At 51.2% G+C, this 14,084-nt stretch overlaps 1 protein-coding gene across 2 annotated transcripts; it reads left to right on the forward strand.

Moving 5' to 3' along the window:
* The first annotated feature begins 1,406 nt into the window (after nt 1-1,406).
* On the forward strand, nt 1,407-13,737 carry ADA (adenosine deaminase). Of its 2 annotated transcripts, none has more exons than XM_015881473.2 (11): nt 1,407-1,504; nt 5,557-5,618; nt 7,055-7,177; nt 7,252-7,395; nt 8,504-8,619; nt 9,802-9,920; nt 10,328-10,399; nt 10,512-10,613; nt 10,776-10,843; nt 10,954-11,083; nt 12,101-13,737. In XM_015881473.2, exons 1-11 carry the CDS (start codon nt 1,469-1,471, stop codon nt 12,200-12,202), a joined length of 1,074 nt encoding a protein of 357 aa, XP_015736959.2. In that variant the 5' UTR covers nt 1,407-1,468; the 3' UTR covers nt 12,203-13,737. The 2 variants fall into 2 exon arrangements, with proteins under 2 accessions (XP_015736959.2, XP_085376433.1); XM_085520307.1 differs by having other exon boundaries at nt 8,504-8,587.
* Nucleotides 13,738-14,084: the final 347 nt, after the last annotated feature.

Consider the following 14,084-nt stretch of genomic DNA (forward strand, 5'->3'; position numbering starts at 1 on the left):
GTTTTGTTGTTGTGGAAGATCTGAGCCCAACACAGGTGTGTGGTTCAGTATTCTTTGGAAAGCTGTTGGAGGGGAAGCAGGTGGCAGCAGCCCCTCTCCCAGCTGGTCCCCACCTGTGGGGGCAGAGGAAGGAGCGGGTTTAAATATAGACCCTGTAGGAAATGGGCTCTGGAATATCCACTGAGATCACATTTCCCCCTAGTTTGCCTCTTGGATTTTCCTCCCGTGGTTGCCTCAGAGGCTCCTGTATGTACCTGGACAGCCTCAAGCACATGGACCTCATCCCTCGTTCTTCCCTGCTTTGCAAGCACCCAAGGAGTTCTTCCTTTGCAGTGATTCAAAGGTGTGACAGAAACGGGACAGTCAACGAGGCCTGAGGCGCTGAGCATTCATGGGTGGGACCTATACAGGTCTGTGTCCTTCCTGTTTCCCAGGTGGGAAACTGCTACAAGGACATCGATAGGGAAACATTGTTTTCATGTCAACTGTGCAGATTTGCCTGGCTGAGCAGCGGGGAGGATGGATAAAGTGGGTCAGGGTGAGGTCAGTCACTCAGCCCACGCTCTCATTCGGAGGGCTCTAACACAGCTGGGTGCTGCTAACAGCAGCGCTGCTGGTGGCTGTCCTGGAAAGAGCTGAGTCAGCAGAGACAGGCATTAGTCAGCAGGATGAATCCCACACCTCCTGCAGCACTCCCTGCTTCAGCTCTGTTTGCCTCCTTGACCTCGGCTAACAGCTTTTCTCCTGGCCTCTTCTGCCTTGTAATTTCCTTTAACCTCAGCAGAGGCTGTGAACTGACCTCCCACCTCCTGCTGCGGTGACTGAGTGAGGTTGTGCCTTCAGGAGACCATGAGAGAGCATTGTGCTTTGCCTGGGGACCATACGTGCTGCAGATGCTTTGGAGCAGAATTCAGACCTCTGAGCTCTGAAACTTGATGTTTCCAGATAGATATTAAAAAAACCACAAAACAGAAATAAGAACCCAGTGGTAGTACAGAGGTGATGCTGTCAACGGGAGCTCAGCAGGATGGTGCCACCTCCCCCCCAGCTGCCAGCTTTGCTCATCCCTGAGCCGTGTTTGCAGGCTTCCAGCTGGATTGGGCTGTTGCAGGCAGTCGGAGCAGCGCTGAGCTCTGCACCTTCCCCCAAACACCATCCCTGGTGCAAACACAGCTGGGCAACCAGAAGAGAGAACTGTTTTCCATCCACTTGTGGCAGCGCTCACCTCTGCAGCCACAGGTGCTCCCTGTGCCCCTCGAGTGCTACGTGCATCACCTCGGGGAGGGGAAGGCAGGAAGCAAAGCACGAAGGGCGGCTGAAAGGAACGAACCAAGCCGCCCTGCCGTCGGGTCGGGAACCACCGGCTGCGTAACACCCCGCCGATGGGGCGGGACGGCCGGGGGGGCGGAGCGGAGCGGCGTGGAGCTGAAGAGGAGCCTGCGGGAGTGGAGCGGGCTACGGGAGCAGAATGGAGCGGGGTGTGCGTGTCTTCGGGGAGCCCAAGGTGAGACGGGGCCGGGCTGCGAGCCGGGCTGTGCCGCGTGTCAGCCGGGTTTGTGTGCCGTGCCGTGCCGGGTCAGCCGGCCCTAGTGCACCTTAAGGCACAGCCCGCAGCTGCACCGCGGTCCCTATGCAGAGCCGATCCTCCGGGCAGCCCGGTGAGGGTACGGCCCGGGAGGTGGGAGGCTCTGCAGGATCCCTGCTTTTGTATTTCCTTCTTTGCTCTCTTAAATTTATCTTTCTACTTGAGGTCGTGTCTCAGTGACTGGGATCGAAGGGTGCTCGGCTCTTTTGTTCTCTGTGTAAATGCATTGCAAATAGGTTCATTGAGCAACAGACCTGTTGGAGGCGAAAGGGAAGAAGATGAGGCAGGTGTGCTCAGCAATAACCGCCTCCCGGGTGCTTTCTTTGCAGGGAACTCTCTCGTGGGCTGTCGGGGTGCTGACAGCTGCTGGTGGTTAAAGCCTCGTTAAGGCTGCTTCAGTTCTCGGAGATGTTGGCATTTCATCAGCTCCACTAAGGGCAGAAGCTGTTAGTTTACCCCAGTGGTTTCATGTTTTTGGCTGAAAGAAGCAAGTTGAGTTCTCCTTTCAGTTGCGCTTCTCCCTGCTTGCTCTGTGCAGGCAGTGGGATGCAGAAGAGAGGGTGCAGGAGGGCCCTGTGCTGCATGAACACATGGGATCAGCTCTGTTGTGTGGCTGTCAGGGGGATTTCATGAGTCAGGCAGTCCCTTTCAGCCCCACCAACCTGCTCACGTGAGGTCTAAAGGCAATCAGTGGGCCCTGCTCACTTCTATTCATCCCCCAGGACCCTCTGCCATTGGGAACTGTCACTTTTGTGCTTTAGGGATGTTTCTGGCATCCAGAGCAGCTTTGAGCTGGGCCACGTGCTTCTCAGGGCTGTGCTGGCCACTGTGGGGCTGAGCTTTGCCCCCTGCTTATTGTGGGCCATAAAGAGCAGTAAAGGCTTGCATGGAATGGGAAGCGTGGGTATTTCTTGCAGGTGGTCACCTGGGTCTCAGTCCATTACATTTCTCATATAGAGACTCAAACCAACACCTTAAGGAGGTGGCAGAGCTGTCTGCCAACAGCACCTGTGGGTTTTATGGGGTGTGAGGACAAAGCTGCATCCCTGCTGCTTCACATCCCTCAGAGCAGCCTCACCTGATGCTCCTGACAGGAGCGGTGTGGCTGCATAGTGACATACATGGCTCAGCTCATGGCAGCACGCTGTCATAAATGCAGTGCTGGGGAAGCACAGCCCATTCCTTTTGCTGTTCATCTTATCTCCTGAGGAACAGTGGTCTCAATGTGCTTCTGCCTTAGGCTTGGACCAGCTGTGGCTGTGGTTATGCAGTTACTGAAATCAATAAAGCAGGCTTCAGATTATCACCTGCACTGATAAATTAATGCATTGATAAATGACCATGGGCAGTCGCTGTTGGGGTTTTAAATCATTGCAGCTTGTGCTTGGATAATCTATGAATATCTGCTAGAAATGGTCGAAGGAAAGGTGAGGTTTGTGGTCCTTCTACCATAGCTTCAGGGCTGTGCAGCTCCAGCACTGACCTGCTGCTGACTGCTTGGTGGATCGAGAACAGTCATAATAAGGAAAGAATGGGCACCTCGTGTGTAAGCTCCCTCAAATGCACTCGTGTGGATGATGCCTTTATGCCACATAACAGCCATGCAGAGCAGCCAGCAGATCGGTCACGGCCTGGTGGGCACTGCTGTGTGTCTGCAGCTGAAAGAACCGAGTGTCTCATGAGTCTCTTCCTCCTTGTATCACCAAAGTGAAAATAATCAGACTTGGAACGGTTTTGTTTGCACTTTGCATTGGAGTTTATTTTTTAATCTTACCAAGTTTCAAAGAAAATACTGCAGTGTTTTCAAAGGGAGAGGCCAAGCTGGAGCCCTTAACACTTCTCTTTGTTTTGCTTAAAGCTGAACCATTTTCCTGCTCCCTGCTCTTGCACATTTCGTGCTGTTGTTGATCTGATGTTTTCTTATTTTTGCATAGAAACGGAAAACAGTGCTGACAGCCGCTGTGCTGAGGACACCCGTGGGTCGGGGCATCTCATGTCTTTGGAGCTCACATGGGCTTTGGGTCAATGTGTTGCCAAACTTAGAGGTTATTGAGCTGCCGTAGTCCTGGGCTGAGCGTGCTTGGTCTGTAAGCCCAGGTCCTTCCAAACAAAGCTGGGATTCACAGTGAGATGGGATCCACACACATGTGCCTCCCAGTCAGGGCTGCTGCTTGTTTGGGCAGCATCTCCTGCAACCTCATGCAAACTCTTTCATCTTTATCTGCGTACTTTCCTTGACTTAAAGCAAGGTCACGTTACCCACTTCTATCTGGGAGAGCCGTAGGCTTTGTTTGCCCAAAACAAACACAGAAGAAAGGAGCTGCAGTGGAGCTTTGCAGCCTCCTACACACCTGGGAACTGCAGGGTTGGTGAAGGGGGCAGTTGAAATGCATGGCATGAGAAGCCTCGTGCTGGTGCTGCAGAGGAGCACTGCTGCTGTCTGAGCTGCCTGCATTAGCAGCAGGAGGTGGGTTGCATTCACAGTGCTGAGTGTGCTTTCATGTGAATGGAAGCGTGGTGTTGGGATAGCAGGGAGTGTCTGAGGGCTGTGTGGGGAAGGCTCAGCTTGCTGGGTTTTCCTGTTGGGCTGGGTGAGTCCCAAGCAGGGGGGTCACAGGGGCTATTGAAAACCTCAAGGAATGGAGCTCACATGGTGTTGAAATTGCAGTCAGAGCTCAGGAGTGGAAAACGTTCCAGCTGTCCACATCTGGTGATTCAGATCGTGTCCATCATGCATTCCTTTATCTGCTGCTCCCCAGGATTGGTCCTTGCAAACAGCATTACGAAACTCAGGGCAGGGGAAAGATCAGATGGTGCCCTTTGAAAATCTCCATCTCTGTAGGGTTCGGGTCATGTCTGTAGGGTAGGAGAGGTAACAGCCATATCTTTGTTGGCAGGGTTGTGACCCCTGGCTGGCTGCAGTGCAGGGTCACCCCCACTGGATAAGCAGATGTTTCCCAGCTGTTTGTGGCCCACACCTGGCTGGCACAGGTCAGCCAGTCTCTCCCTGGGTGTTTTGGTATATGGGTGTCTTGTTTCATCCACATTGGAAAGACTTGGAGCGAGAAAAGCTGGTCTGGAGGCTTTCCTTCCCAACAGCTGCTTTGTGCTTCAGATTCTTCCTTTGGTACGCAAATATTTATTATATGGCTATTCTATTCTGTTGCTGAAAAGCAAACAATTCAGAAACACCATGATCTAACTGAACTTTATTTTACAGCTAAAATTTTCCTTCCCAACACAACTTCCAAATTGCATTTGTTGTGTTCCTCCAAAGCTCCAGCTGTCTAATTGGAAAAGCTTGCTTTCCCTTCTCTGTGACTCTTCTTCCAAAACAGGATTTCACAGGGACCTGAGTTACCGTCCCATTTCTTTGGAGTCTAAATGAGTCATCTCGTTTTGAAGTCAGCTTGTGAGCGCTATGGGGCAGCTCTTGTACTTCTGTGTACAGCACCTTGTGCATTGGACTCTGTGTGTAGCTTTACAAAGGCTGCGTGCTTTGATAACGCCAAATAATTAAGATCGTATCTGGAGCAGATTCCTGGAAGTAGAGTCCAAGTTCTTGGGTTATGACTCTGTTATTGAGTTGACTGATGCTTGTTTGAGGGCTGTTTTTTCAACCTTCCGAGCCACACAAGCAAAGTACGGATAAGGCAGCTCCTGGAAAAACACTTCAGGTTACTGAAGAGCACAGCAAGTTTCTAAAGGGCTGTTGCTTAATCTAAAGTTGATGAGTGCCAGATCTGTTCTATCTGGATGTGCTGCAGGAATAAGAAAATAGTTGGACAGGACTTTGGCCATCAAAACTGAACTTTTTAATGGTGATGTCCTTCCAGTGGTTTTGCATTTGGTTTCTGTGACTTGGTCCCTTTATTAGTGGCATTCATACCCGTGTTAGCACCTCATGGCCGTCTTAAGGCTTCGCTGCAGCTCCAGGGGTGCCTCCCTGATGTCTCTTTGTGTTACTGCAGGTAGAACTTCACGTCCACCTGGATGGAGCCATTCGGCCAGAAACAATCTTACACTTTGGCAAGTGAGTACGTGGGGGAGGAAGGCTCCGGGTGATGGTTTGGCATTGGGAAGCTGGTCAGCTTTGAGTGATTGGGGTGAGGAGCAGCTCTGCAGCTGAGGGCAGAGGGAGATGAAGACTTCCTCCAGCTGCTGTTGTTGACAACACGAACAAACACGAGCAGGTAATCACAGATCAAGGATGTGGCAAGCTGAAAGACTGATTTCAGGAAGCAGCTCCTAAGCACAGCTCCATTAATCTGGGGAGGAAATTGGTTTTAGGAAATTTGGCTTAACATCGGCTCCCAAATCACAAGGCCAGCACCAACAGCCTTGTGCTATGGAGTGTCCCCAAGTGCCATCTCTGGAGTGGGACTGCTTTGCTCAGGGCTGTGCACAGAGAGCTCCCAGGGCAGGCAGGGGAGAGCTGAGACAGAACCAACAGCAACATGTAAAGGGCACTGCAGGGAGGAAAGCCGATGCCTTGGCAGCAATGAGCATCCCATCCCCGCTGAGTGCCAGCAACTTAATCTGTGCTGATTGCATCTGAAGGCTGAGCGTGGGGCTGCTTTCCTGCCTGCCTCAATGGGGAAGTGAGCGGCGTGTGCCCAACCCCACAGCGGTGCTGATGGGGCTGCTTTCCTGTGGGGTGGCTGCTGGCAGCGGGCTGCTAGAGCTGTCACTGCTGCCTTGTCTCTATTAGTGGAGAACTGTCCGTCAGTCGGCCGTAATTCATCCTGACAGTGCTGGGAAGGAAAGAGGATTAAATACAAATGTCTGGTTATTATTCCTGACTTAGACTGGCATTTGTGGGTAGGTGACAGTGCGTGGATGGGGAAGCCTGCCTGGAGGCGTGCGGTGTCTTCAGCTCACAACACGCTGGCACTTGGGGACCCATCCCAATGTGGTGCTGGAGGAGGACAGGCACAGGCACCTCCTCTGCTTAGTGGGGCTCGGAACTGCTGGGGCTGCCCCATGCTCCTGTGTGGGGTGTCCCCATGTGTGCTGCAATGTGGGGCTGGGGAATGGGCTCACTCACAGCAGAGCCTGCGTGTTTGCTATGGTCCCAAGCTTGTGATCCTCCCTGATTGCTCAGGCCCTGGAGCCTCCATGAGAAATGACTTTTTGAAGGAATTTTGGCAATTCCGGGACTGGGAGGTGCCAAAAATAATCCCAAACCCGTTTAGCTGAGCTCACACTGAAGCTTGCACTGTGCCCTGGCTCTGCTTCCACGGGGTTACTGTGGGCTTGTAACTCCAAGTGTTTTCTCATGGCTTATGTTGCCATGCTCCCTTTGGAGGTCTAGGACCGCGTCTGCTCTGGAAGGACAGTGTGTGCCATATCTCTTCTGGCAAGAAACAGCAGCCGGCTCTGCCAGCTCAGGCCACGCTTGCTGTAAAGAATAGGCTGATTGCAAATGTGATAACCCTCCCCATCAATAAAATGTGGCTTCATTTCCAGGAAGAGAGGGGTTCCTCTCCCCGGCAGCACTGTTGATGACCTCATGAAGCATGTCAGCTACAAAACACCGCAATCACTTAAGCTATTTCTAGAGAAATTTAATCACTACATGCCCGCCATTGCGTGAGTACCCCCCCTCCCCTTGGTGGGTCCCCTGCTGGTGGCAGGGCTGATGGATCCCATTGCTGTCCCTGCAGGGGGGACCGTGAGGCAGTGCAGAGGATCGCATATGAGCTGGTGGAGACGAAGGCAAAGGAAGGCGTCATCTACGTGGAGGTGCGGTACAGCCCTCACCTGCTGGCCAACTGCCGCGTGGAGCCCATCCCCTGGGGACAGCCCAAGTGAGTGTCTCCTCTATCCCATCCCATCCCACAGGGCTGGAGCCCAGACGGGAGTGTTTGGCTGCAGACAGCTCACCTTGCCTACCCCATCCTCCTTTCTCCTTAGGCAAAGTGTTGCAACTCAGTGGGATGTGAAGACTAATGATTTTATTATGTTTTTTTTTCTTTCATAACCTGCTGCAGCAAGTTAATTAGTAAGATTTTATCACGACTTTTAATGTAATTGTGTTTTTAATTGTAAGTGCTCCCACTGTGCTCCCTGGCTGGTGCAGCTCAGCTCTCAGCACTAAGGAGCCATCACCCATGCAGGCTGGGGAGTGCATCAGTCACACGAGTCCTCCTGCTCCTCCAGCACAACCGGCTCTGGCACTCCTCCTTCTCCTAGCCTGTGGTTTTCCTCTTCACATACCTTGGCACGCTGTCATGTTTGAGTGTGCCTTGCTGCAGGCACTTAGTTTTGCATGTGTGAAGCAGCTGTGCTTGAGCTTTTGGCTGGAGCTGTTCTCCACCTGCGGGGAAGCAGGGATAATGTAGGGGCTGCCTGCCTGCAAAGTGGCATTTGGAGCTGGGGGAGGCAGCAGTCAGCATTGCAGGGGGCTGGTGATCTCCTGGTCCTTGTCTCACTGTCACCCCTGCTCTAATTAGTGTCTAGTGAAACCAGGGCTTGGCGGCCCCTTGCAGAACATGTCGCAGTGGCTTTTGCTGGGATAGCTGCTGTCTGGAGTCTGGCTTTAACCTTGTACAGATCACTGGCCAAAATACAGCTCAGCTGGGTAGAAGGGACCCCACAGGCCTGTTGTACAGGGGTATTAGGGCACCTACTGCTGCTAAAGTGCCCCAATGGGATTGTATTGGCAGTCCTGTTCTCTGTCACTTTGCTAAACTATACTAGATGTCGCTGTGTGGTTTTACGTCTGAAAAATGTCTTGTAAATGAAGGTGTGGTGTGGGTGTTTTCTTGGGAAATCTGGTTTGTGCTCTTGGGGATGTTGCTATAAGCAGGACCTGGGAAGCTTTGCCTTTGTGGGACCTCTGCTCACTGTGGGTCCCTGCAGCTCCTGCCCACCCGCAGCACTCCCCGGCCTCTCACCATCTCTTCTTCCCCACAGGGGAGACCTCACTCCAGAGGAAGTTGTTAACCTCGTAAATCAGGGACTGCAGGATGGAGAAAGGGATTTCCGCATCAAAGCCAGGTCTATTCTATGCTGCATGCGCCATATGCCAAGTAATGTATTGCAGCTCACCCGCTGCTCTGCTCCCCTTCCCTGATGCGTGGCGCGGGAGGCATCCCCTGGGTTCAGGTCCCTGCAGGAATGTGGGGAGAGCACCAGTCCCATGGCCCTGGGTGTGATGTGGGACTACACATGCTGAGAATGAGCTGTTTTCCCTCTGTCAGGGCCCTCTGCTCTTAGTAAAGGCTCTGCTGGTTGTAAAAATGGAGCAGATCTGGAGCTGAAGGCCCCCAGGGGAGCCGTGATTCCTCTACCCTGCTCCCTGCCCAAGGACCAGAGCTCTTCTAGGGCCGGCACAGCTAAAGCCAATGGAGCAAGTTGCATGGCCATAGCTGTCTGACACTGAAAATGAAGCAACAATCCAAACCTTGAATGTTGGGCTTCTGATTTCTGGGAAGAAAGGCTGCTGAAACAGGAAGCTGTAAGCCTGCATTCAAAGTGTCTGCAGCTGCAATATTGCAGGGTGCAGGCAGCACGTGCATCATGTGTTTGCACAGCAGCAAGAGTTCCCCTTGGAATCAACTGAGTCTGCATTTTAGTGCACGTGCTACCTGAAAAGGTGGTGTCAGGGCACAAAGTTTTCCCTCTGAAGCCACCTTGGAACTTAGGAATTGTTGTGAGAGGCAGAAATGTCAGCCAGAGATATTGGAGCTGGTAATAAAATATTGGCTCTAACCTGATGGGGTGAAGGTAGTGATAAGAGATGATGAATTTGCACCGATTTTCTTATGTGTTCCTATGACTTCAGGACTGTAGGTGCACAGCAGGTGCCTGTTAATTATTAACACTGGAGTTTATCTCTGTTTCTTGGCCTTCTTGTTAAGGGTAGGAGGTGCAGTATCAGCTAGTAGATGCATTTCCTTTTCAAGAGGTCATTCTGTGTCCTGGTCAGAGATAACTCTCAAGTGGTTGTTGGCCATTTGTTGCTCTGTTTCTCACCGATACCACAAAGATAAAACTGCCAAAGGTTGTTTTGCTGGGAGGCTTTGAAGCTGCTTTCCATCATCATGTCTGGGGGAGCTGGTGATGCTGTGCAGCAGGGCAGGGTCGCTACTGTGCAAAGGTGCACCCCGACCTGAACCATCCCATGACACCACGTGTCCCACGGTTAGAAAATGCTCAAGGTGTGATTCATACACAAACTTTCTCCTGAATCCTGGTACTGTCTCTTCCAGGCTGGTCTCCAGAGGTTGTGGAGCTGTGCAAGAAGTATCAAAACAACTCCGTGGTGGCCATAGACCTGGCTGGGGATGAGATGCTGATGGCTTCTTCTGATCATAAGAAGGCTTACGAGGTTTCTTGAATAAGCTTCTTAAAAACAGCGATAAGAAAACACCCACGGGGTTATTCCTGGCTAGGGGACGTGCAGCACTTTATTCAAACCACAAACAGCTGGGAGAGCTGAAAAATTAATTGCAGCTGTTAAAAGTGTTTTGTTCAATAGTGGCACTGTTCCCATGTTTATATCCCAGTGGTTCACAGCAAATGTGGGGCTGGAGCTCTGCGAAACAGCCAGGTTGCCATCGCTGCCTGCCCCTGCCCTTTTAATGCCCATGGGCTGGGAAATTCTGCTGCTAGTGCTGTTACCACTGAGATTGTGTGATTCTGTGGTTGCCAGCCTCATCCTTTGTGGGCTGGGGGCTGTGTGAGTGGGGCCTTCCCTCAGGGTCAGACCCAAGCATCCCATCCCTCGCCTTGCAGGAAGCAGAACGATGTGGCATCCATCGCACCGTCCATGCTGGGGAGGCTGGGCCGGCTGCCATGGTCAAGGAGGTATGAGGGGTGCAGGGTGGAAGCCCCATGGGTGGCCCCATAGGAAGCCCAAGTGGTTTCCATGTCAGCATTGCCGTGCTCGTGGGCTGCAGCTGCTCTCCCTGCTCCCCAGGCCGTGTACCTCCTGAAGGCTGAGCGCATCGGCCACGGTTACCACGTGCTGGAGGACCCCGAGCTGTACAAGGAGCTATTGAGAACCAAGATGCACTTTGAGGTGAGGCTTCATTCAGGTTTCTCCTGCAGAGCGGGAGGTGGGAGTGCCTGGGCAAGGCTGTGGGCTGCTCAGCCTGCATGCAGCTATCTGCCTGCACAGTTGTGGTTCAGGTCTGCATGGCTGATCCTGTTTTATTGTGTTTGCTTTAACTCCCACAACCAGGTCTGCCCCTGGTCCAGCTATCTGACTGGAGCATGTCTTCCGGACTTCAGGAAACACCCAGTAGTACAGTAAGGCTTACAAATAGTGCCTTACAAAGTCCCCACCCAATTGTGACTGCTTCCAGCTGCTTTACTGCAGTGAGGCTCTTCCCTGCTGTTCTGAACCCATTCCCTTACAGGTTTAAGAAGGATCAAGCTAATTATTCTATCAACACCGATGACCCCCTGATCTTCGATTCCACCATTGACAAGGATTACAGCATAGTGAAAGAGTACATGGACTTCACCGAGGAGGATTTCAAGAGAGTGGTGAGTTGACCTCAGCTGATGCTCTGCAGGAGTCCTGCTGAAGCCCAGAGACTTCAGCTGTTATTTTTTCTTCATAAACCAAGAGTTTTCAATGGAAATAAAATCCTGCAGGGCATCGTGCAGCATGAATGCTGGAGGCATCACATGGGTGTGATGCCTTGGGCTGTGTTTAGTGGAAATAGTCCAGGAAAGTTTCCAAAGCAGGTTTGAGTAGTAGGAAGGAAAAGGGACCTTTTGCTTTTTTACATCAGTTTGGAGCTGTAGGGAGGTTATTTCAAAGCCTGCCCCAAAAGTTACTAAGATTCATCATCTACAGAAGTGCTTGCTGGTTTTGCTCTTGCAAACTCAACTGAGAACAAAAAGGCCCACTGGTTTGGTATGCACAGTCACCTGTGTGTCTTATAACCCAAAAAATGGCTTTTCTTTCATAGATTTTTCCAGTTAGGTACCTGAGCTAGAAAGACAGGTAGGAGTGTGGCTTATCTGCACATCAAAGGGAGCTGTGCTCATGACTCCCACCCCCTTGTCTGCAAGGATATTTGCTTAGAAGCAGGAAAATCCAGGGTGCACTGAAAGGCAGCTTGGAGCTGTGGTCCCTGGATGCCAGCTGTCCTTCCCTACCCTTGCAGAGGCCGAACAAAAGAAACATCCCTGCGTGAGGCCAATCAGCAGGTGACATTGTGCAGCCAGGCTGTCACACAACATGCATCAAGCTGCCACCACCAGCTGTGCTGGCACAAAGAAAAGCCAGAGTGTAGGATACGCTCTCAAAACCAATTCCTACGAACTCCAGAGTATTTAAAGACCCCCTCCTTGTGCCTGCTGCATTCCTCTTGGGATTGCTGCTAATGGGAGGGACAGAGCAGCTGCCCTGGGAAATGAGTCTGTGGAAATGGATCTTGGAGTAGAAACTTCACCTTCCCTCAGCTTGATGATGGTCAGAGATATTAGGATATGTACAACCGCATCTGTGTTGTGTCTTAACATCTCCTTTCTGTTCTCCATCTGCCTTCCCAGAACATCAATGCAGCTCAGTCCAGCTTCTTACCTGAGAAAGAAAAGCAGGAGCTTCTTAATACGCTGTATGAAGCCTATGGGATGGTGCCTGCCACCTCGTGATGCATCCTGAGAGCCAGCGTGGAGCACTGGCCCCTTCCTCGCGTGTGCTTGGCTCTGCTCTGCTGGGGAGCAGCAGGAGGAGGTGCCAGGGGTCAGTCTCCATTATTGGCACCCAGTGTTAACCCTTACAGCACTAAGCACAATCAGGCTCCTATCATACACACCCAAATATCACCTCCATGAACTGTCTCCCAAATGGACATCCAGCTTCCTCTTGCTGTTGAGCAAGCAGACTCAGACTCCTCCATCATCTGCTGCTTCTGCCCAGTAAATGAGAGCAGGAGGAGGTCCCCTGCCATGCCTTAACCCTTCCTGCAGTACAGGAATAACCACCTCCTGCCTGTGACTGTGGCTAGGATTAATCTTCACCTTTCTAGGGCAAAAGTGTGCCACAGAGGAAGCGTGGAGTACTTTGGAAGCAGAGGATTTCTTCCCATTCATGCAGATAGGGAGGTTTGCCTACAGCGGGGTTTTCCTGTGCTTAGGCTTGTGCTAACAAGAACAGGACAAGAACAAGCTGGGAACTGGTTTTGTTTTTAAAACAGCCTTTTTGGCATCCTCCCTCAGCCCAGGAGTTCTGTGTCTCAGGCCTTACAACGTCACTGTCACAGGAGCGCACCCCTTATGCTCCAGCTGTGCTCATACATACAAAGGAAGTTGGAACACTTTGACCATTTTGGGCCAAAATCTGCCTTCTGGGACTTCCCCCAGTTTTGTACTCACCCTGGGGAGTTTCCATGAACTACATTTTGCTTTTCCTGTATCTTTCTTTAGAACCTTAGAAAAGCTGTGCTTGATTGCCTGCTTTAGCCATTCTGTGCTCTTCCTGGCTTGACTTAATCTTTAGGCGCTGTTAAAACTCAATGAGTAAATGAATAAGCTTGGGCCCAATATCAAATACTGACTCAGGTTCTATCTGAATTGCTTCTCTCACTTAACCACGACACTGGCTAGAAGTCAGATCTTCATTTTGGTGGAGAACATACCAGGAAATATTCACCACAATTCCTAAGCCATTTAGGTGCATTACAGTATTTGCTAATATGCAATAGAGCCCTGCATCCAGAAGAGAGACCAGAATCTTCCTACAGTCAGATTGATGTACCTGGGGAGGGAGTGTGGTGTGTGCCATGCTTTAGGTGGCTATAAAGATGCGTGCTCCAAAGATACTACACCAAAAAGTTGCCTTTGGCAGAGGGCTGTGGTGGTCACATATATCATCTGCCTCACTCTCAGCCAGCAGCACCTGAGTGCTGGGAACATTTCCATTCTTTCTAGGCTTTCATATTTGTTTTCTCAATGAAGTACTCATCTCTGAAACACATAGTGCGTATCTACACATGGACAGGAGAGAGTGAATTTCTTACTTTTATAAAGATGATCAATCATTACATTTAAGGATGTTGCTGTTAGAACCAAACTTTTTTTGGGGGTAGTTTTTCTCAAATCCTGTTGCTGAGAAATTATTTGTTTGGATTCTGGAAAGTTGATGGTTAATCCTGTTTAATACATTAACAAGTTTATATGAAAACAAATGCTCTTGCCTTTCTGCTCAAGGGAGTCAGCAGGAGCCCTCCTCTATGCTCCTCAGTGTGAGCTGTCATAGCCCTGTTTGGGTTACTGGGTTGGTGTGTTCATGTTCAGAGTTTTGGTAGGTCCTGCATGCTGAATTTCCAGCTGAAATCAAAGGCCCAGAGCATCTGTGTGCTCAGCAGCAGCTCTGCAAGTCATGATGTTGCTGCGTTCATGCTGTGTCTGTGGTCTCAGAGCAGGCAGATGAGTGGCAGGGGAACCTGATGCCTGTGCTCTGAGGCACAGAGGGTGGGTTGATGGGTCACTGGTGACCTGGCTAAATATAATGGCAACAGCTATCTTCTGACCA

Source organism: Coturnix japonica, chromosome 19 (genome assembly GCF_054131305.1).
Source record: "Coturnix japonica strain WE chromosome 19, WE-NBRP24, whole genome shotgun sequence".
NCBI classification, from domain to species: domain Eukaryota; kingdom Metazoa; phylum Chordata; class Aves; order Galliformes; family Phasianidae; genus Coturnix; species Coturnix japonica.

Bases quoted from the DNA above. Each gene is read 5' to 3' on its own strand.
- ADA (XM_015881473.2), top strand. From the start codon at position 1,469: ATGGAGCGGGGTGTGCGTGTCTTCGGGGAGCCCAAG. The intron at 1,505-5,556 runs GTGAGACGGGGC...GTGTTACTGCAG, and splicing joins GTGTCTTCGGGGAGCCCAAG to GTAGAACTTCACGTCCACCT. The intron at 5,619-7,054 runs GTGAGTACGTGG...CTTCATTTCCAG, and splicing joins ACAATCTTACACTTTGGCAA to GAAGAGAGGGGTTCCTCTCC.